Source organism: Dromiciops gliroides, chromosome 1, assembly GCF_019393635.1.
Source record: "Dromiciops gliroides isolate mDroGli1 chromosome 1, mDroGli1.pri, whole genome shotgun sequence".
Lineage (NCBI taxonomy): Eukaryota > Metazoa > Chordata > Mammalia > Microbiotheria > Microbiotheriidae > Dromiciops > Dromiciops gliroides.
The window spans coordinates 45305718-45329178 of record NC_057861.1 but is presented as its reverse complement, the minus strand read 5'-3'; the positions used below and the strand labels follow the sequence as shown (position 1 = coordinate 45329178).

Sequence of the window (23461 nt, the reverse complement as noted above, 5' to 3'; positions counted from 1 at the left end):
CCTCCACAAACTTTAAAATTGGGGGGAGTACTTTACATCAATCATCTCATTTCAGACTCACAGTAAAATGGGTAAATCAGGTATTATTAGTAATCAGCCTTATTTTATAAATGGGGAAACTAAGGCTCAGTGATTTATCCAGAGACACAAGGCATCAAAGTGGGATTTGAACCCAGAACTCTATGGTTCTGAGTCTAACACTCTTTTTATTGTATAGCCCTGCCTCTCCAGCTCTGACATTCTATGAGGTGGCTGTGATGGAACTAGTACAGTATGGGCCTTGAAGTCTGGAAGATCTGGGTTCAAATCCCACTTTGAGCCTTCATTGTCTGGGTGATCCTGGGGAACTCAACCCTGACATGTTTCAGTTTCTTACTCTGTAACATGACAGAGTTGATGACCATTAAGATTCATCCCAGCTCTAAATCTACAGGCATCTCTCAGCCTCAATTTCTCATTTGTAAAATAGGGGTAATAATAGCACCTGTTTCAAAAGGTTGTTGTGGAAATCAAATGAGATCATACGTATGAAGTGCTTTGCAAACCTTAAAGCACTGTCATTATTATTATTTACTAATATTACTGTTATTATTCAATATTCATTTATTTTATGTCGTATTATATATTTTATATAGTATTTCCTGTTTTATATGCTTTATGTTTATTTGTATTTCACAGATTTGTTTTCTATAATTTATGTATTTTGTATGTTTACATTTCATATGTTTATTTTCTATTTTGTATAATTTATATAGTTTGTATGTTTATTTAGATGTTATATATTTATTCGTGTTGTTTTATTTTTATTGTATTAATTATTATTACTATTACTACGATGGTTGCTGTCCCCAGGATCTGTCCTGAAGTGCTTTGGCCTGGATTGGGACTCAGAAAAAGTCTGGGGGGCAGCTAGATGGCACAGTGGTTAAAGCACCGGCCCTAGACTCAGGAGTACCTGAGTTCAAATCCAGCCTCAGACACTTGACACTTACTAGCTGTGTGACCATGGGCAAGTCACTTAACCCCCATTGCCTAAAAAAACCAAACAAACAAAAAAAGAAAAAGTCTGAAAATATTTCTAAAGAGGAAAGAGAACAAGTATTTATTAAGCACCTACTATGTGCCAAATACATTATCTCATTTGATCTAAAGTATCCTGTATTTTTTCAAGAGCTTAACTGATGGAGGCAGCTAGGCGGTGAAGTAGCTAAAACACTGACCCTGGGTTCAGGAGGACCTGAGTTAAAATGTGGCCTCAAACACTTGACACTTTCTAGCTGTGTGACCCCAGGCAAGTTACATAACCCTCATTGCCCCACCAAAAAAAAAAAAAAAGAGGGGGCAGCTAGGTGGCCCAGTGGATAGAGCACGGGCCCTGGAATCAGGAGTACCTGAGTTCAAATCCAGCCTTAGACACTTAACACTTACTAGCTGTGTGACCCTGGGCAAGTCACTTAACCCCCATTGCCCTGCAAAAAAAAAAAAAAAAGAATGTTAAAAATTTTTACATGTATTTGGGAAATATTGAATGAAATTTGAAAAAATATATATTTTAAATATAAGGCTAGAGGGGGCAGCTAGGTGGTGCAGTGGATAGAGCACTGGCCCTGGAGTCAGGAGGACCTGAGTTCAAATCCAGCCTCAGACACTTAACACTTACTAGCTGTGTGACCTTAGACAAGTCACTTAACCCCAATTGCCTCACACACACACACACACACACACACACACACAAAAATATATATATATATATATATTTATAAGGCCAGATACAAGGCATATATATATATATGGCTAGATATAAGGCTAGAGGTAACAAGGGGATAAAGCCCCTGGATGTAGAGGGCCACCAGGCTACCTAAGGAGGGGAGAGCCAGCCCAGGTGGGAAGAACAGAAGAATCCAAGGTCTCCATGCCAATCAGTACTGAGATTAGGCCAGTGAGCAGCAGCTGCAATTCCAGCCTGGACAAGATAGGGAGACTCAGTCTCAAACAAAACAAAATTAGGTTTCTAAATCACATGAGCATTCTCAACTCATCCTCAAAACGAGGGAGGCAGGGCAAGAACGGTTATTATCCTGTCTGTTTTGCAGCTAGGGAAATTGAGGCCCCAGAGACCAGAAGAGACTTGCCCAAGGTCACATGGGCAGGAAATGGAGCAGGCGGTCCTTGATTACAGATCCATTGTACTCTTCCCATGGCATCAACTGGACTAGATCTGGTTGACATCCTCCTGCCTCCTAGGGATCCCTGCCTTTGATTCTCTGTGCCGTCCCCCCATCCCTGCCACCCTTCTTTCTCCGATGGGAAGAAAATGAGGCATTTCCCTCCAAGGGCTATACCTACCTCAGCCATCCAGGGGATCTCCGGTTTCCTGCCCTGTAGGTATCCCTCAGGCCCTCAGGACTCCCCCATGAAGTAGCCAGATATCAAAGCACACTCCCCGACAAGAAAACATAGAATTCCTCTGCAAACCACTCCACATTGTATTTGTTTATGGGTGCAGGCTTGTGTATATACATAAGGCAATGTGGCATTTTGGACAGGGTACTGAATTTGGAGTCAGGAAGACCTGAGTGCAAATCCTGCCCTGGGCACTTGCTGGTCTCAGTTTCCTCGTATGTCTGTAAAATCGGGTTAATAATAGCACCTACCTCAGAGATTGTGGTGAGGACACAATAAGATCATTTATAGAAAGCTCTTTGCAAACCTTAGAGCTCTCTATAAATATTAGCAATTGTTCCTCTATGTGCATGTATATGCACAGATGTGGGTGTCTGCTTTTTCATCTGCATGGGGAACTGTGGGTGAGGAAATGTTATCCTCCGATGCAGATCATCAAGGGCTCTGCCACTTAACGAACTTACTGAGACTTAGAGAGTAGGGGATGGGGATGGGCAATGAGAAGCTGAGAAGCTTTTTCAGGGTCCCACAGCCCAGATGTGTGCAAGGTGGGACCCGAACCTGGGCGTTCTTGGCTCTCATTTGTACACAAAGATGTACTGTCCTCCACGTGTCCCTGTTGTGGCTCTATTGCACGTCTGTGTTTTCTGTGTGGGGCTGTATACATCGCGCGTGTGTGTAAGTGTGGGAGACTTTCTTATGTCTATTTTTTAGCTTGAGTTGAGGTTTGTGTGTGAGCACGTGTGTGTGTGTGTGTGTGTGTGTGTGTGTGTGTCTGTGGTTTCTGAAATCTGTTTTTCAGTAGCGTGTTACAGGAAGCTTGGCTGGGAGGGTAAGAGTCCCAGGGGCCTGGTTCCTCTAGAGCCCCCTTGGCCTGCTCCACCCTAGAACCCCAGCTTTACAACCTGCCCCTCCTTCCTCCCCTCCCCCCCCAACCCCGGCAGCCACTCAAGACCTGGCTGAAGGGGAGAGAAGCAGCTTTACTTCCTAAAAGCCCAGAGAGAGAGAAAACCAAGGCCAGGGGATCCGACCTGGCCAGGCCCCACGTGGCCACAGAAAGAGGTAACTTGCAAGTCCCAGCAGAAAGAAAACAGGCCAGTGGCACCCAGAGCTGCAGGGGGTGGGGGGTGGGGTACAAGGCTGAAGAAGGCTGGGGAGCAGGGGGGAAGAGGGGAAGGAGGGAAGTGGGGGAGGAGAGTGCCTTTGAGGAAGGGGTGGTGGGGAGGCAGCGCCTCTGTCGTTTGGAAAAGAGGAAGTTTGGCAGGGGTGGGTCAGTCCTGTGGTTAGTCACCCTTTCTCCGAACCCAGACCAGAGATGACGCCCTGGATCCCTGCTCTGCAGAGTGTAGGAGGGCAGGACTCACTCCATGGATCCCTCACGATTTCTGTTGGTAGCAGAAAGACCTCCCAATGCAAGGTAAGTTGGCTCTAGCGGACAGCCGGAGTCGGGGGCAGTTATTTGGGGCAAGACAGACAAGGTGGGGGTGTCTCCGGGTAGGGCAGATACACAGGACTGAAGGCTTTGGGCTGTGCTCTTGGAGAGAGCGCACAGAGGCAGAGTGGAAGTTGTGGGGTCTCTGAGGAGAAGAGAGCCATAGTGAGCATCTTTTTAGGTTGCCCCCCCCCCCCCCGGCTTAGAAAGTAAGCTCCATGAGGGCTGGGACTGTTTTAGGCCCTTCTTTGTATCCCCAGTAGCTGGGACAGTGCCAGGCATATAGAAGGTGCCTGAGAGATGTTTGTTGATTGACTATGTGGTCTTTAGAGAGGACAGACCAAGGGCATCTCGAAGGAAGGACAGACATGGGAACCGAGACTATGAGAAGGAATGACATGTAGGCACTAAAGCCCCCCCACCCCCACCCCCGCTTTTACGTGGGGCTTGTGTGCTGAGGTCTGAGTTGGCCTTGGTTTTTGGGAGGTAAAAGATCCAAGGCAGACTCAGAGGTTAAGCCTCTAAGGCCCATCAAGGAGAGATCCCGTGATTCCCGACCATTTCTGCAGGGATGAGGAGAGGAACGGGAATGGATCGGGGCTGGGTGGGACTGGCTGGGACAAACCGAGGCCCAGGGGCCAGAGAGAGGAAGCAGATTGTGGGTGTATTTCTGACATCCACCAGCACCATGGGGAACATGCTATAGCTTCTGGCTATCAATAGAAACTTTACCTTCTGGACTGCGGTCTACCATCCCAGGCACGTGTGCCCAAGCTTGCAGAGGTCCTTCTGACCTTGACTCAATTTTGACACATCCCTAAGCAGAGGTAGCTGGGTACGGCATCGGGAGAAAGAACAGCTGGGGGGGGGGAGAAAGGGGGGCCGGGGTGGAGTCTCTGGAGGAGCCGGTCTCAGGAAGGCTCCTCTGGGACAATGTGTTCTAATAAAAAGAGCGGTGCATTTTGTTCAGAGCTCCACTTCCTGGCCTCTCTCTCTGCAACCTGTGTGGCCTTCAGCAAGTCAATGAATCTCTTTAGTCCTCAGTTCTTTCATTTATAAAATGAAAAGATCCATCTTGAGTTCTTCCTCAGCTCTAGAAGCTATGTTTAATAGGTATCTGAATCCTTACTCTTATTGAACCTTCTGTTTCTTCATCTCTATTGTAGACTGAGTCAGTACAGTGGCTCAGGGGACGGTCAGGTAGTGGGCCTGGATAGTCAAGAAAATTTGAGTTCTGACACTTACTGGCTGTGTGTCCTTGGGCAAGTCACTTAACCACTATTTGCTTCAGTTTCCTCCATGGTAAAATGGGGATAATAATAGCACCTACCTTCCAGGGTTGTCATGAGGATCAAACGAGGTAATATTTGTAAAGTGCTTAGTACAATGCCTGGCCCATAGTAAATATTCTATAAATATTATTGTTTTTGTTATTGTTATCACAGTGCCTGTCATTGTTTCTGTTGTTCAGTCACCTTTCGGTTATGTCCAACTCTTTGTAATTCCATTTGGAGTTTTAAGCTTTTAATAAATACTTCCTTTTCTTTCCTTCCTTCCTCCTTCCTTTCTCTCCCTCCCCTCCTTCTCTCTCTCCTTCCTTCTTTTTTTCCTTCCTCCTTCCCCTCAAAAGTGAGCACCCTGAAAGCTACCACAGGTTCAAGGAACTCTGTGAGTCAGCATCTATTCAAAACCACAACTCGTATGTTTATGCACATGAACCCCCATCTGTATTTCTCTTTTACTAGACAAACCAGAGAACACATTAATTCAAAGCAAAAGGTATGTAACTTAACAACATAACAAAATAAATGACAAAGAAAATCCCCCCATACACAGTGCTAGAGAGGGAACATACATGGTCAGGAAACACATACGGAAGAGGGTGCCCTCAAAGCCAAGACAACTCATGCTCTTTTGGATTCTTTCCAGGCAGAACCCCTCACTACCTCCAATGCTGCTACTTTCTTTGTGCTGCTGAAAGCTGCAGGTGTCTTCTGCCATGCAATTTCTCATTGTGCTGCCATTTGCTTATTCTTTGCTGAAATGCCATCTGCTGGTTCTCCACTGACCTGTTCTTGCTAGATGGTGCAATGGGATAAAGCACCCAACTTCTTGCAATCAGGAAGACCTAAATTCAAATCTGGCCTCAGTCCCTTACTAGTTGTATGGCTTAGAGTTAGTCCCCTGGCCTCTATATGCCTTGATTTCCTCATTCATAAAATGAGCTGGAAAAGGAAATGGCAAACCACTCTAGTATCTTTGCCAAGAAAACCCCAAATGAGGTTATGAAGAGTTGGGCACAATTGAAATGACTGAACAACAAAAACCCTTTTATTCTCCCCTCCCCCTGTCATTCCTTCTCTCAATCCCTTTCCCTCCTACTTTCCTGTTGGGTAAGATAGATTTCTGTATCCAAATGCATGTGTATATGTATTTTTCCCTCCTCGAATCCATTCAAATGAAAGTGAGGTTCAAGTATTGCCTGCTCCCCATTACTGTCCCCTCCATTGTATAGACTCTTTCTTGCTTGCTTCATTTATGTTAGATAGTTTTCCCTGTTCTTCCTCTTCCTTCATCCCTCTTTCAGTGCATTTTACTTCCCCACCTTTCCATTCTTCTTTCAAGATCATCCAAATACAATGGAATTACCAGGTTCTCTATGTAATTCGAATACCTCTAAGACCCCTAGAACTAGGGGGTTTATCACTCTTAATGGTGATAAAATTCTGAGAGGTTGCATGTATCATCTCCCTATGTAAGAAAGTAAACAATTGGGGCAGCTAGGTGGCGCAGTGGATAGAGTACCGGCCCTGGATTCAGGAGGACCTGAGTTCAAATCTAGCCTCAGACACTTAACACTTACTAGCTATGTGACCCTGGGCAAGTCACTTAACCCTCATTGCTCCGCAAAAAAAAAAAAAAGAAAGAAAGAAAAAGAAAAAAGGAAAGTAAACAATGTAACTTTTTATTGCTAATTTTAACCCTTATGGATTTCTTACTCATGTTTACGTGTGTGTGTTTGTTTTTTTAAACTTCTTTTGAGTCCTGTGTTTAAATGTCAAATTTTCTATTCAGCTCTAGTCTTTTCATAAGGAATTCTGGAAAATTTTGCTATTTCATTAAATATCTATTTCCCCCCTATAGGATTATATTTAGTTTTGCTGGGTAGGTGATTCTTAGTTGTAATCCTAGATCCTTTGCCTTCCAGAGTATCATATTCCAAGTCCTCTGTTCCTTTAAAACAAATCCGATTTGATCCTGGCTATAGTTCCATGGTACTTGATTTCTTTCTTTCTGGCTACTTGTAGTATTTTCTCCTTGACCTAAGAGTTCTGGATTTTGGCTACAATATTTCTGGGAGTTTTCATTTTGAGGTTTATTTTAAGAAATTACTGGTAAGGGGGCAGCTAGGTGACGCAGTGGATAGAGCACTGGCCCTGGATTCAGGAGGACCTGAGTTCAAATGCAGCCTCAGACACTTGACACTTACTAGCTGTGTGACCCCAGGCAAGTCACTTAACCCTCATTGCCCTGCAAAAAAGAAAGAAAAAAGAAAGAAAGAACTGGTAAATTCTTTCAGTTTCTAATTTATCCTCTATTTCTGAGAAATCTGGGTAGTTTTCCTTTATAATTTCTACACATACACACACACATAAATATAATGTTTAGGCTCTTTTTTTGTTCATGGCTTCCATGTAGCCCAATGATTCTTAAATTATCTCTCTTCATTCTATTTTTCAGATCAGTTGTTTTTCCTATCAGTTATGTAATATTTTCTTCTATTTTTTCAGACTTCTGACTGTTTTATTATTTCTTGATGTCCCATGGAGCCAATAACTTCCATTTACCCAATTCTAATTTTCAAGGAGTTATTTTCTTCAGTAAAATTTTGTACCTCTTTTACCAAGCTATGAATACTCTTTTAATAAATTTCTTGCATATCTCTTATGTCTTTTCCCACTTCTCCTCTACTGCTCTAATTTGGTTTTGAAAAATCTTTTTTGCTTGTTTTTTAATCTTTTTCTTTAGCTCTTCTAGGAATTCTTGTTAGGCATGTGATTAATCTGCATTGTTGTTTGAGGCTTTGCTTGTAAATGTTTACAAGCGACAATCTATATGTCAAGCTTCTCTGTTAGCGCAGTAACCTTTTTTTCCTCAACATTTACTTTTGGGGGGGGGGTTGTTTTTGTTTTTTTTCCAGGGCAATGAGGGTTAAATGACTTGCCCAGGGTCACACAACTAGCAAGTATCAAGTGTCTGAGGCTAGATTTGAACTCAGGTCCTCCTGAATCCAGGGCCAGTGCTTTATCCACTGCGCCACCTAGCTGTCCCCCACAGTAACTTTTTGTGGTCAGGTTCTTGTTTGTTTGTTTGCTCATTCTTCTAGCCTAATTATTGACTTTGGACTTTATGTTATTGTTAGGCTCTGCTCACTTCTGCGGTGGCAGGGGTTGGGGGTGGGGGGGTGGATGTCTAATCTAATATGTCCTTCTGCTACTTTCACAGTGCAGTCTGAGTGCCTGTTAAATTTTTTTGTTTGTTTTTTGTTTGCGGGGCAATGAGGGTTAAGTGACTTGCCCAGGGTCACACACAGCTAATAAGTGTCAGGTGTCTGAGGGCAGATTTGAACTCAGGTCCTCCTGAATCCAGGGCTAGTGCTCTATCCACTGCACCACCTACCTGCCCCCCTGTTAAGTTTTTATACTTCTGAATTGTGTGTGATTTGAGGAGAAGTGTGTTCACTGCCTTCCTAGACTGAGCTCTGCAAGTTTCTGACTCAAGTTTAGGTTTGTTGGCTTCTATGTAGTTGAATTTCAGTGAACTACTGCTGGACTACATTACTGTTAGTCCACTTGGTGGTTCTGCAGGTTCTGGAGGAGCCCTGTGTGTCTCAATCAAGGGTGTCCCATGTGTCTTATGGATAGAGAGTCCAGTGACTCAGACCCTTTGGAGTAGGGATTTCTACTTCTTCCTAGGATGACACCAGTAACAAACTCCTATATCCAAAGCAGTTCTTAGAGGCAGACTGACTGGACAAGATGAAATGCCTGCAACCTCAGCCTAGTCAGCTAAAGAAGGACCAAGGGAAGGTCAATGACTTTCATTTTCCCCACAAGTGCCAAAGACTCAAAATGGATTCACTTTATGTGAGAATGTTTGCCAGCTGCCTTTGTTGCTGTTGTAGGTGTTTCTATATCCAAAGTCCTAGCCCCCAGGGTTTTTGCTTCCCAAATGCCTGGGCAGACCCCTCAAGGGTCTGACAGAGGAAACTGGGGGAGGAAATTGCTATTCCAGTCCCTCTCCTCAATCCCTAAGAAACGACAACAGTCATCAACAATGTTACAACCCGCAGCTAGGTGGTGCAGTGGATAAAGCACTGGCCCTGGATTCAGGAGGACCTGAGTTCAAATCCAGTCTCAGACACTTAACACTTACTAGCTGTGTGACCCTGGGCAAGTCACTTAACCCCAATTGCCTCGAGTTCAAATCTGGCCTCAGACACTTGATACTTACTAGCTGTGTGACCCTGGGCAAGTCACTTAACCCCACCCAATTGCCTCGCCAAAAAAAGAAAAAAGAAAAAACAATGTCACAACCCCATAGGGATCCATTGACATTTCCTCTCTGCTGCATGTAATCAGGATAGACAGTATATCATTGGAACCAGGAATTCTGGGGCTGTTAGACCAAGGACTGGTGGCCATCAGAAGTCCATCCCTGAGACACCAGGGTCTAAGCCTCTATTAGGAAAAAAGAACCCCCTTCTGACTAAGGAGAAGACTGAGAACTCATGAGAAGGACCCACTGATAGAATTATATTACCCAGCCCCTGTCCATAACTACCGGGTGTACAGTATGCTGCTTCATACAGGGTGAGGCCCCTGCATCTAGAAACCTATAGTGAGGTTCACCCCATGACCCATCCTGAGATGAAGGCCCTTCTCAAGGACTTCCAACAACAGTCCCATGAGAAGGTTGCCACCTAGATCTATTGTCTTCTCCTAACAGCAGGGTCTCCAATTCATCCCAGTTAATCAATCATCTCTGTGCCAAGAGCTTGGCAATCCTACTTCATCAGCCTTAGGGAGTTGTGATTGGTCTTTGTATTGATCAGAGTTCTTAAGTCTCTCAAAGTTCATCACCATCATCCTCTTCTTCTGACTCTTTACTATCCCTCCCAGTTCTAGTGTTCTAGGTTCTGTATTCTAAGGGCCCCCTTACAGCTGATATTCTAGGCTCTAAATCTCTTCCCATCTGTGACGTTCTGTGTTCTAAGGCCCACTCCCCAGCTCTGACATTCTGTGTTCTATGTTCTAGCATCCTTCCCTTACCTGACATTCTGTGTTCTGACACTGTTTAAAGTATGGAACCTGTGCCAGGAAGAAGCAAGAAAGGGGAAGGAACATTGCATTTGATATCAGGACTAGCTCTGCCACTTGCTACCCATGTGACTGTGCCAGTCACTGCTTCTCAGGCAAACATTTTTTAATTTTATTTTTTGCATAAATGGACTCCTTTGGCAGCCTGGTGAAGCCTATGAACCCCTCCTCAGAATCATGTTTTTAAATGCGTAAAAATTAAATACACAGGGGGCAGCTAGGTGGCATAGTGGATAGAGCACTGGCCCTGGAGTCAGGAGTACCTGAGTTCAAATCCAGCCTCAGACACTTAACACTTACTAGCTGTGTGATCCTGGGCAGGTCACTTAACCCCAACTACCTCACTTAAAAAAAAAAATTAAATACACAGGATGGCAAAGGAAACCTATTTGTACTGAAATACACAATTAGAGTATTTGGGGTTTTGGGGGGGGTTTTGTTTTTGTTTTTGCAGGGCAATGAGGGTTAAGTGACTTGCCCAGGGTCACACAGCTAGTTAAGTGTCAAGTGTCTGAGGCTGGATTGGAACTCAGGTTCTCCTGAATCCAAGGCCAGTGCTTTATCCATTGCGCCACCTAGCTGCCTCCGAGTATTTGGTTTTTTAAAAAACCAAGTTCATGGGCCCCAGGTTAAGGGCCTCAGTTCCAAGGGCACTTTGAGCTCTCACATTCAATAGCCCGTAATCTCTCAAGGACCTAAGTATTGATGGTAAATCCCAGAGAACATCCTCATTGCACATGGGACTTTCAGTGCCTTAATCCACCAGGGGACAGAACTAATGGTGGAATGTGAGGCCTTCCTTTGGCACAAGATAGACAACCACTTGTCCTCCCTCTTGGAGGGCTGGCCATAGGCCCTTGGCCAAACGGGTTGAGTCACAGAGCTGGGCATGTCTGTGAGGCTCTTCTGCCACCAGGTGGCAGCACTGAACCAAAATAGGTGGTCGGCCGCTCAGCCTGGGCCAAGAGACCCTGGGGCAGGGAAGCAGCCCAAAGCTTGTCACTGTTGGGCCCTTAGAGATCATTTACTCCAGTCATTGGGTCCAGCTCCCCTTATTAGACAAATGAAGACACTGAGAAGGAAATTGTTTAGCCCAAGGCCACCCAGAAGGTTAAATGGGGTCTAAGCCTTGGCCTGCCTGTTCCCCCTTACCAACCCCCCCACCACCACCTGAGAATGAGGGAAGGATTTTTCTGGGCTCCATTCCCAGGGTGGGAGGTACTCCTGGCTCCTGCCCTCCCCCAGCCCCTGGTTCTCAAGTCAGACGACCAAGTGTGGGAAGCTGAGGCTCACACCGGGTCCTAGGGAATCTGGGGCAGGGTCATCCTTTGAAGGTCACTGTTGGGGAACTCTGAGTAGCCCAGGGCCAGCTGGGGCCCCAGGGGAGCTCAGGTAGGAGCATTCCCTCCCCCGGCATCTATCTGCCTCTGGCTTTGGCTCCCATCAGCTGATCCAGGCGGGCTGAGCAGGCGGGTGGCGTCTCCACCCCCCTGCCCCCCTCTTGGCAGCCCCTGTTCCAGGGCTGCAGCCCGAGCTAGAGCAGGCGCTGTCTACCGGGTCCTTCCAGCTTCTGCAGGCAGAAGTTGCTCTTAGCCTGGCCCCATCCCAGTGCCCAGGGGGAATCCTGATGGCGGACTCTGTGCTCAATCACTCCTGGCCCTCCTTCTCAAAGCTGTGGATGAAGAGATGGACCTTCAAGAGAGGTACGGGTTGGGGGAGGGGAGCCTTGCACTTGGGCCGTGGAGGAACACCCAGCTCCCTCAGTTGCTCCCATGGATGGCGGTGAGCATCTGTTTGCCTGAATTGTCTCTTCTTGGTTAGTGGGAACATTGGGCTCCTAGGACGCTGGAGACTTTGAGAAGGAAGAGCACAGAATAGGCTAAGACCATCGGCCAAAGCCAGAGGGGTTTATAGGCTTCCTGGGTCCTTGTGGCCTCCCTGGGCCCCAGCCGAAGGGACAGACTTGGGTGGGAGCTGGGAAGAGAAGACCATCACTGCTATGGATGTGTGTCCTTGTCCCAGGCTGCTGGAGTCCACTGTCTCCCATATTGTGGTCCGAGGACCTCATCTGCTCTTCTGAGCTCTAAACCAAGCCCATCTCCCTAGGGCTAATTCAGGCCTGCCCTCCCAACCCATTGTCGTTGAGTCATGGTGGCAGACTCACCCGTGAAAGAGAGCAGCCGAAAGAGGGCTGGAGTTAAGTCAGAGGGCCTGGGTTCAAGTTCAGATCCTTGCTCATACTACTTGCTTCCTTGAGCAAGTCACCTCTCTGGGCCTCATCTTCTTCATCAATGGAGTGGTTATAGTTGATCTCATCCATCTCTAAACCTATGATTCTGGCCAACCTCCTTGCTCCTTCAAACACACTGTTTTTTTCTGGATTTCTTTTCTAGGAGTGCCGAACACTTTCTAGAATGGTTTCTGGAGTGTGGTAGCCTGAGCCCAGAAGAGAGTTGGGCAAGTTGCTGATGTGGAGGGAGTACGGTAGAGAGTGTACTGGACAGACCTGAGTTCTGGTGTGACTTTACTCTGTGAACTTGGGTAAATCTGTTTCCAGTGTGTAAGATAAAGGTATTGGGATAGATGACCTCTCAGAATCCATAAGATCACAGGTTTTAGAGCCTAGAAGGGACTCTAGTAACCATCAAATCCAACTTCCCCTAGCTCTGATAGCTTGTCTACGGTTCTGGATACCCTCAGCTTTCAGGCACAGGACTCGAACTCCTGCCCCCACCTCTCCACGTTGCTCAGTTTACATTGTGTGCTCTGAATTCACCCCCTGGGACTGGCTGACTTTTTGTCTCAGATTTGTCCAAGTCTTTCTTTTCTAGCCCAGAGGAAATGTATGTTTAAGTCAGCAGTGGGGAAAATTGAGGCAGCTTTTTGGAGATACCCAGCATCCTGGGTCTAAAAGTTAGGGAGATGGGGAAGGGGATGAGCATTGATTAAGCACCTACTATGTGCCAGACATTGTTGGGATCGGTAAGAGCGGGAGGCAGCAGTCAGCAGAAAAGATGAGACAAGACAGAAGACATGGGTTAGTTATAGTGGGGATGGCACAGGATGAGATGGAGTCAGTGAGAGCAGGAGGCCGTGGTTGGTGAGCAGGGGGCTGGGACAGGACCAGAACAAGGTCAGCCGGAATAAGGGTGAGCAGTCAATGAGGAGAGGCTCAGGTCAGGCCAGAAAGGGGTCAGTAAGAGGTAGGTTAGGAAACCCGGGCTAAGGTAATGCAGAAATAAACAGACTTTCCCGGCACATGTTTTCCTCCTTAGTAATGCATTCTTTCCCCCTGGAGCAGGTCGGTGACTAATGCTGAGTGCCCCCACCCCCTCCACTTCCCTACAGTGGGGACAGCACCTTCCAATGAGGCCTCAAGCCTGGCACGTCTGGTCCCGTCAGACCTTGCTCCATTTACACCACCCATCCAGGCTGATGCCCTTGTGTGAGAGGGAGAGAGGGAGAGAGGGAGGGAGGGAAAGAGGGAAGGAGGGGGGAGTGAGCAGGGCTGATGTCACTCAAGGCTATGACTTCATGGGCCTCCCTGCCCCACTCAGCAAAGCCTAAATGGTCACTTTATTCTTTCACTTTAAAGTTTTAATACCTGTTCACATGTAGGTCCCTCCCAAAGACACCTCAGAGGGCAGAGCTGGAGTTGGAGACACACAATGGTGTCTGGGCCTCAGTTTCCCTTTCTGTAAGATGAAAAAGGTGGACTAGCTGGTCCATGAGCCCTCTGCTTCCAGTTCTGACAGGCAAGAGGGATGGACTTGAGCCCAGACTGAACCTCTCTCTCTCTCTCTCTCTCTCTCTCTCTCTCTCTCAGCTCTAGCCTCAGGGACCAATCCATCCTTTGTCCTTAGTCAAAGGTAAAGACTAGCCAGGAATGGGGAAAAGGAAGCAGGGACTTAGGTTCTTTGAGGAAACTGTGAATTCTACCACTTCCTCTTCCATACCTGGTGACCATGAGCATGGTGATCAGAATGGAGCTGGAAATGGGAATTGGGTGAAGGTTGGAGATGAGGTTTGGTGAGGAATAAAAGAAGTTTGGGGACACAGAGAAGGGGATATGGGTAGGCTTAGGAATGGAGGTCATAGATAGGATCATACATTTAGAACAAGAAGGAACCTTAGAAGCCTTCAAGTCCAACCTCCTCAATGGGAATGGGCATGGGAATGGTGACTGGGCTGAGATTGCAGTAGGGTTAGGAAGGGAGATGGAGATTGAGTTGGAGATCTCAAGTTTAGGGCAAGAATGAGGATTGGATTGGGAATTGGCGGAGGAGGGGAATGAGAAGATCATCAATTTCATTAGAACAGACTTTAGAATCCATAGAATATCACCCCCTTATTTTACAGATGAGGAAACTGAGACCTAAAGAGGTTGAATGACTTGTCCAGGGTCACACAGCTAGCAAATCTTTGAAGTGGGATTTGAACACAGGTCTTCCTGACTCCAAGCCCAGTACCCTATCTACTACATCATGCTGACTATATTGAGTTATAGATATGGAGATGAGGCTAGGTTGGAATTAGAATGAATCTGATAGGGATGGAGTTGGGAAATGGAGGAAGGGTTAAAAATGGAAATGTGGACCACACTGGAGACATGGCTATGGGGACTAGATTGGGGTAGAGGTCATCAGAGATGGGGATGGAATGGGTGGGGATGAGGATGGGCATGGACCAAAAATAGGAATCAAGTATCGCTACAGACATACACCTAGCCCAGCTCTCCCCTTGATCCCCTGTCCCCTCACTCTGTGTTTTACATTGAAGAGGATTTGGGAAGCCTGACAGTCCCCTTGGAGAACATCGATTTCAAATATCTGTGCCCTTGATCCCAGGTTGGGGTTGGGGCTCAGTCTAGGACCAGGGGAAAAAGAGGGAAGTTTCATTATATATGAATATATAACCTTGCACCACGGTCTCAATAATACTGTGTTCTAACCATTGTTCTAACCCTGGCTTTGAATTAGCAAGGTGTTGTAGAGGATTGCTTTAATGAAGGGTAATGTTTTGTGGTATTCAGAGTCTGCTTTCTAAGGGACTGAGCTATTTCCTTCTGGTCATTTCCTTCCCATTGTAAGCACATTTCCAGCCTCTTTGTTGCCCTCAGCCAGCCCTTCAATAGCAGACTGAGCTGATGAGCTGTACACTAATCAGTGATGGGGTTTCCGTATCTGCTGAACAGAATCCCCCAATGTGATGTGGATGAGTACAACGATCTCCCCCGCAGCTCATTCTCCCCATGACCTATTCTCCCTGCAACCCATCCCTGCTTCCCTCCCCCCTCCCAAGCCTATCCTAGATTATGGATTTAAAAGAACCTCCCCCTGCAGGCTGGGGAACAGTTGTGCTCACGATACCCATTTATGGTTTCCAGCTGCAAGTGTGCTGTGGAGGTTAGGGTGAAGGAAGCCTGCGTGGGGTGGCAGGGCTCCCTGGACTTTCGGAGAGCGTGGTGGAGTGGGAGTGTGGCTTCATGAAGGAGATGGAGGAGGAAAAGGAGGAGGAAGACACGAGGAATGTCTCTGTGAAGCTGAGGGAGCCAAATGGGAAATGGGGAAAACTCAGAGTCTGTTTTGGGGACAATGAGGCAGGGACCAAAGTTGACCGGGTATCCAAATAGTTGTTTCTTTTTCTCTCCAGCCTCCATCTGCTTCCTCCCACCCCCCACCCCATGTTCCCATTCGCCCAACTGTGGAACAACCCCGGAGCACTCTGCTCCCCTGGGTCCTTGGCCTTAATAGCTCCCACTGAGGCTAACTTGAAGCCCTCCTTCCCCCTCCAATTGAGTTCAAGGAATCGCTGAGAAAGATCAGTCTCCCTCCCTCCCAAGGGTCTGGCAGTGGTTCTCAGGGCCCAGCTCAGAGAGTGATCTCTAATGGGACATGCTATACCCAGTTTGCCTTTAGGGTGGAAAGCGCCCTGGGCTGGGAGGCAGGGCACCTGGCTTCAAATACTGGCTCTGTCACTGACCCGTCTGTGTCTTGGGCTGGGCAAGATCGCTCCCTGGGCCCAAGTTTATTCTTCTGCAAAATGGAGATAATAATCCTGGCCCTGCCTCCTTCTCACTTCTCCTAGATTTGGGGAGAATTAAATGAGGAAACGTCTATAAAGCAAATTGTAAATTGTTTGCAGGCATTATTATGATGCTGTTAGCTGGGAGGGGGCGTGCTGAAGAGGGGGAGGCAGCGGCCCCTGATGGAGGCTCTGCTCAGCCCTCCAGAGCTAGCTGGGCTTAGGATTCTGGGGCACCATATATGGGGGTTAGGTTAGGGCTGACGGTGAAGTCCCAAAGGGTGAACTCTGTATCCTTTCGTGGTACTTTCTGGGCTGGGCTGGCCAGGGACAGTGGCCTCTCTCCATGGTCCTGCCCTGGGGACATCCTGGCTCCTCCCTTTCCTTAACTGCAGAGTCCAGTCTCAAGCTCTGTCCCCTGTCTGAAGTTTCTTTCTTTCCGTTTTTCCCTCTCCTTCCCCAGAGTTCATCTCTCCTTTGGCTCTGTCTTCTCTCATTTTCCCTCCATCTGTCTCTTCTCTTCCTCCCCTCCCCCCCATTTTGTCTTTTTTCTTTGTCTCCCTCTCCTTCTGCCTCAGGATATCTTCACTAGGGCCAGAAAAGAGATGCCTCTGACTGGCAGAGAAAACAAGGGGCTGGGTTTGAATCTGAGGTCAGGATTCAGAAATCAGTTGGGACTGAGTTCAAGTCTGGGAACACAGTAAAACTGATAGACTCTGCTCCTGCTCCCCAACTCAGAGGTTTGAGACCACAGGTTTAACCCTGGATTGTAGTCCCAATCTCTCCTCCTCTGACCTCCATGACCACAGGATGCTGTGGACTCAAGGTGTGGGAGAGCCCTGCATCAAGTAAAGGCTGTTGAAGAATGCCCGAGGCAAAAAAACCCAAAAACCTTTATTGGAAATCTGGGATCATTCCCATCTCCAGTTTTCTTTAAGTCTCTAATTGGTCCATACCTCCCAAGAAATAACATTTTGGTGCTGATTAGGACCACTACATATTTGTTATTGCCTTCTCTAAAGTAACCAACGATCTCTTTTAAAATTTAATTAATTTTTTTTACAATCATTTATTATTTCTCCCTCCCAACCCTCTCCCCATTGAACAATAAAATGAAGAAAAGCAAAACCATCATAACTAATACACATAGTCCAGCAAAACAAACAGACATTGACCATGACCAAAATTGTATGTCTCGTTTTGCATTTTCAGTCCATCACCTCTCTGGCAGGAGGTGGGCAGCATTTTTCATCTCATGTTTATCATCACTTTCATCAGAGTTTTAAAGTATTTTTTTTCCAATTAAACAAATATTTATTAAGTGGCTATTTTTTAAAGTAATAAACATTTTTATTTCTAGTTTGGGGTTCCAATTTTTATTCCTCCTTCCCTCCCTCATCTCCCCCCTTCCTGAGGCAGTAAGCAATCAGCTCTAGGTGCAATTATGTAAAACATGACTGTAGTCATTTTGTATAAGAAAACTTGAATAGGGGCAGCTAGGTGGTGCAGTGGATAGAGCACTGGCTCTGGAGTTAGGAGGACCTGAGTTCAAATCCAGCCTCAGACACTTAACACTTACTGGCTGTGTGACCCTGGGCAAGTCACTTAACCCCAATTGCCTCACATACACACACACACACACACACACACACACACACACACATACACACACACACACACACACAAACTTGAATAAAAGAAAGAAAATGAAAAATATCATGCTTCAGTCTATGTTCCGTCAATATGAGTTCTTTCTTTGGAGGTGGATAGTATGTTTCATGGATAGTCCTTTGGAATTGTCTTGGATCATTGTGTTGTTGAGAATGTTCTTAAGTCTTTAAAGGTTTTTTGTCTTTTTAATGTTGCCAACGAATGATCTCTTTATCGCTAAAGCCAGTGGTCTCTTCTTAGTTGCCCTTGCCCTTCTCGACCTTCCAGTAGGATCTAACACCAGTGACTCCCCCTTCTTCCTAAATGTCCTCTCCTCTCTGGGTTTTTGGTGACACTTCTTTCTCTGCTGGTTCTCTTCCTACCTATCTGTCTGATTACTCTTCTCAATCTCTTTGGAAATAACAGTGCCCACATCGCCACTCACTAATTGTGAGTATACATGAGGTTCTAAACACTTTGCCCATCTCTCTTCCCATACTCCCTATTGGTGGTATCCTCTGCCCAACGTGGCTTCAGAATCCATCTCTATCCAGATGACTCCCGAATCTACAGAGTCAGCCTTCACACATCTTTCTCTTGCGCTTTGGTCTTTCATATCTAGCTGCCTATTTGATGTCTTCACCTACAGAGCCCTTAGGTATTTCAAGTTCAACATATGCCCAAAATGTTGTTCAATCATCTCAGTTGTCTATGAATCTCTGAAACTTCACTTGGGGTTTCCTTGGCAAAGATACTTTGCCATTTCTTCCTCCGAGCTCATTTTACAGATGAGGAGATTGGGGCAGACAGAGGTTATGTGATTTGCTCAGGGCCACCCAGCTAGTAAGTGTTTAAGACTGGATTTGAACTCAGGTCTTCCTGACTCCAGACCTGACGCTCTATCCACTGTACCACCTAGCTATCCCCAAAATAGAACTCATTATCTTTCCCCCCAAACCCACTCCTCTCTATTTCTGTCTGTGGCCTGTGAGCCGAAACAGGGGGAGATGTGTAGGAATAGAAGGGAAAGGCTGTGAGAAACACCAGTTAGCTCAAACTTCATGTATACTGGACACTCTGGGAAAGAAAGAAAGAGACAACAGCCCCTGTTCTCGGGGAACGGAAGATTCTTAGAAAAGGGAAGACCCAGGAGAAGCTCGATGTGAAAGAAGGATCAAATTTGTTCTTGGCTCCAGGGGCACAATCAGGAGAAGGGAGACTTCATCTAGATTAAAAAGAGAGAGATTAGAACTCTCCAGAACCAGAATGGGTCCCATCTGGAGGTACAGAGTTCCCCATCACTGAAAGTCTGAGGCAGAAATGGGATGACCTTTTCATCTGGGTTGTTGTAGAAGAGAGGCAGCTGGGTGACACAGTGGATAAAGCACCAGCCTGGATTCAGGAGGACCTGAGTTCAAATCAACCTCAGACACTTGACACTTACTAGCTGTGTGACCCTGGGCAAGTCACTTAACCCTCATTGCCCTGCCAAAAAAAAAAAAGAGAGAGAGAGAGAGAGAGAGAGATTGAGAGAGATTTCTGCTTAGGTATAGACTGGATTAGAGGTCTTCTGAGGTCCCATCCAGCCCTGTGATTCTGTAGTTCTGAGCTGACCACTGACTGGGAGCAGGGAAAGGAAGAAAAATAAATACACAAATAACTTTGATACCAAAAGAATGGAGCTGGTGGGAAATAATCAAAAGAGATTGTAGGCCAGTAAGGAAGGAGGGCATCCTGGAGGAAGCAGGACCTGAGCTGGGCCTTGAAGAGAAGACAGGAGAAAGTGTATTCTAGGCCTGGGGAACAATGTGTCGATGCACAGAGGCAGAGGGGGCAGGAGAATCACTGATTTAGAACTGAAAAGAGTCCTCAGACCATACCCTGCAGCCTCTCAGGTTCCTTCCTATACTGACATCTCCTGTTTCTCTCTCTCCACAGGCTCTGAGTGCAAGGCCTGTGACCCACCCTCGGATGGCAGCCCCCATTCCCTCCCGGTGTCCCTAAAAGCCGGCAGTCATGCCCTCTTCTCTGCCATGGCTGAGGAACAGGCAAGTGCCTGGGGAGACTGGGGGGCCTGAGATGTTGATGGCTTTGGGGTCTGGGGGGAATCAGGAAAAAGGCACTGGGGGAATTGAGAAGAGCTTTGAGTCCGGAGAGATCCAGAATTAGGCAGAGGCTCTGAAGGGTTAGAGAACAGCTGCAGAAGCCAGGGGGTGGCAGGCCTGGAAAGGACCTGGAGGGGCTGGGGGCTAACAGGATGGATAGTGGATAGGCTGGGGGCTTGGTGGGGACCAGGAGAGTCAGAGGAAGATGGCTGAGGGTGGGGGAAAGGGCTTGCTCCTGGGACTGCCCCAGGCTCTCTCTCCAACAGGACTAACCCATAAGTCACTGCTGCTCACCAGTGTTTGGCCTCCTCTGGACCTAGACAGTGCCCTAGGACTGACGTGGGTCTTTGGGGGCCGGGCCTTCAGGCAGGACGAAACTAGTGAATCCATTTGATTTAATGCAATGAGAGTTTACCAGGCACCCACCAAGTGCCATGCATCTTGCTAGGTGCAGGGTATACAAAGACAATAGTTCTTACCTTCAAATAGCTTGCACCATTCTGGACAATTGCAGTCTCCCAGCGTTGAGGAGGACAGTAGAGACCACTGAATCCAACTTCTTATTTTGCAAATGGTAGAAACAAAGGCCAAGGAAGAGACAGGGATGTCCCTAGGGTCACAGGACAAATCAACAAGTTGTTAGTTAAACTATTATTCATTCAATCAATAAAGATATAATAAGTGCCTCATCAGTCAAGTCGACACCCATTTATTAAGCACTGAATCAGATTTCAGCGAGGGAGGGCTGAGCGGGAAGGCGCTCCCATTGAGGAGGATGAGGGGAAAGATTCATGCAGAGGGTGAAATTTTAGCTGAGACATGAAGGGAACCAGGAGGCAGAGATGAGGAGCGAGAACATCCCAGGCAAGTGGATGGTCAGAGAAAATGCCTAGAAATGGGAGACAGAATGCCAGGTATTGTGGGTGATCTGAGGGAACAAATGGGAAAGTGAGACAGTGTCCACCCCCAAGGAAACGAGCAGAATTTCAAGCAAGTCTGTAGGAGAGCTGGGATTAGAACCCAAGTCTTCTGCCTCCCAGTGTAGAACTCAGTCCACTATTCTGTACCAAGACCCCTTCCTTTGGGAAAATTAGAGGCTAAGCGAGGTTGGAGGACTTGAGCTCCAAGTGCGAGCCGGATGCTGGTTATGAGCTCTGGGCTCTGAGCTCTGCCCTGGGCTGAGATGTGTGCTCCAGGTTCTGTAGTCTGTGGCTGATGCAGCCCAGACTAGGGGAGTGGGGGAGGGGGGGAGGGAACCTGGGCCTGTTCCTGCCAAAGCTCTGCTGGCCTCCAGCAGAGGAGTTCACAGTGTCCTGACATGTTTATGTTTCCAAGAAAATGAAAACCAGAGGAGTTGAGAGGATTTGGGAAACCAGGAAATTGCTCCAGCTTCTGGCAGCAAAAATAACAGCTTTGCATGGATGCACAGACAGATAGATGCCCAGATGCAAACAGACACCCAGACCTCACAAACCCACACACAACAATCCTAGCACATGCAAATGCATGTGTGTATGCACAGGCCCCCTCCACATGCACACTCACATAAATTCATACCTGTGAACATGTATGTGTGTCTGCATGTTTGTGATATGCAAACATGCCCACACATGCATTCATATGTACGTGTTTGTGCATCTGTAGTAATGGCTCCTATTTGTCACTTAAAAGTCTGCACAGTGTTGTACATATATCATCTTGTTTAAGCCTAATACACATGCCAAGCTGACATAAATACATAAAGGTACTAGGTAATATGCATACAAGACAACCTGAGTTCAAATCTGGCCTCAGACACTTAGTAGCTGTGTGACCTTGGGCAAGTCACTTCACCCTGTTTGCTTCAGTTTCCTCATCTATAAAATGATGGGCTTGGACTAGATGACCTCAAAGGTTCTTTCCAATTCTAAATCTATGATCCAAGGAACCTGTGGGAGCTATTTATAGTCATTATTACTTTTAATAAATATTAATTGTATTTATTCTTATTCTTATATTTCTTATATATTATATTATTCTTATTCATATATCTGTTATTCTTATATTTCTTTATGTATTCTTATATTTAGTATTATTATATTTGTTATAAGCATATTTATATATTCTTATATTTGTTATTCTTATATTTATTTAAATTAGTGCTGTTAATTTCTATCGGAACTTTAAGATGTGCACTGAGCTATACATCCATTTTCTTTCACAAATCTGGGAGGTAGGCACTATTATTATCCTCCTTTTATGGATAAAGAAAATAAGTAGACAAAGGCTATGAGACTTGACCGGGGTCACACAGCTAATATCTGAAGCTGGATTTGTACTCATGTCTTCCTGAGTTCCTTCAAACTGGATGCTCTATCTACTATACCCAGCTACCCACAGAGACTTGCTCGGGTCAAATAGGTAGAAAGTGTCCAAGGTAGGATTTGAACTGGGGTCTTCCAAAGTCCAAGTCCCATGTCCACCAGTGCTATGGTGCCTCAGGTGAAGGACACGCCTCTTGCAAATCCTAGAAGCCAGCGCTGCTCCCTGATCAAGACCAGGGTTTGGAATGGCCGGGGTGGGGGCCGCTGCAGGGATTGGGGGGCAGGGGTGGTGCCAGGGCCTCAGCCGGTTTTGTGACGGCTCTGCTCTTTCTCTGGCAGGAGGTTTGTCCTGTGCCAGAGCTGGAAGAGGCTCATAGCAGTACCGAGGACCTCCTCTCAATAGACGTGGCTCTCCAAGGCACAGAATACTACAGGGACCTGGGCTATGTCCCGTCTGTGGAGATGACATCATGGGTCCCTCCGGCCTCCCGGTCACAGGAGAAGCTGCCCGGGGAACTTGTAGTCCCACAACTCCTGGAGCCCGGCTACTTCCTTCAGAGCCCCCACGGCCTCCGCCCTGGGGACCAAGGAGCTGAGCCCTTTCCCATGTTGGCCCGTTCCGTGACCACATCTCGGAGACACAGCTGGGAGAGGCCTCTGTCTCCCTTAGACGAAAGGAGGTCAAATATCACTAAGGGGGGGGGGGGGGGGGGGAGGAAAGGAGCCTTCATCAGGAGCTCAGGCACTGCCACCTGGAAGGGGAGGAGACTCAGAGCACCTGGACCACATAATCCCACTCATTCATTCCTTCCTCCTGTCTCCCCTATTCCCTCTCTTCTCATTTTTCCCTTTCTTTTCTTCTCCCCTCTTCTCATCTGCCGCTCTCCCTTCTCTCTTCTCCCCTCCTTCATTCTCTCTTCTTCTCTCCCTTTTTCCTTCCTCACCCTTGCTCCCTCCCAATCTCCTCCCTTCCTCCTCCCCTTCCTTACCCTCCTCTCCCCCTTCCCTTCCTTCTTCTCCCCTTCCCTTTCCTCCCCTCCCCTCCCTTTCTCTCCCCTTTTTCCTTCCTCTCTATCTCAATGTCTCATGATGGTCTGAGGCCTAACTTGCCTTGAAGCAGACCACCCAGATGGTAGGGTGGAGGGAAGCCCAGACCTCTGTCCA

General features: G+C 46.9%; 1 protein-coding gene across 1 annotated transcript in view; it reads left to right on the top strand.

Moving 5' to 3' along the window:
• Positions 1-3357: 3357 nt before the first annotated feature.
• LOC122744622 (rho guanine nucleotide exchange factor 18-like) overlaps positions 3358-23461 on the top strand; it is a 32268-nt gene continuing 12164 nt past the window's right edge. The window contains exons 1-4 of the mRNA XM_043990186.1: positions 3358-3465; positions 3712-3820; positions 19828-19937; positions 22637-22977. Coding sequence (XP_043846121.1) covers positions 3814-3820; positions 19828-19937; positions 22637-22977 — 458 coding nt within the window. The 5' untranslated portion in view covers positions 3358-3465; positions 3712-3813. The remainder of the gene's footprint in view (positions 3466-3711; positions 3821-19827; positions 19938-22636; positions 22978-23461) is intronic.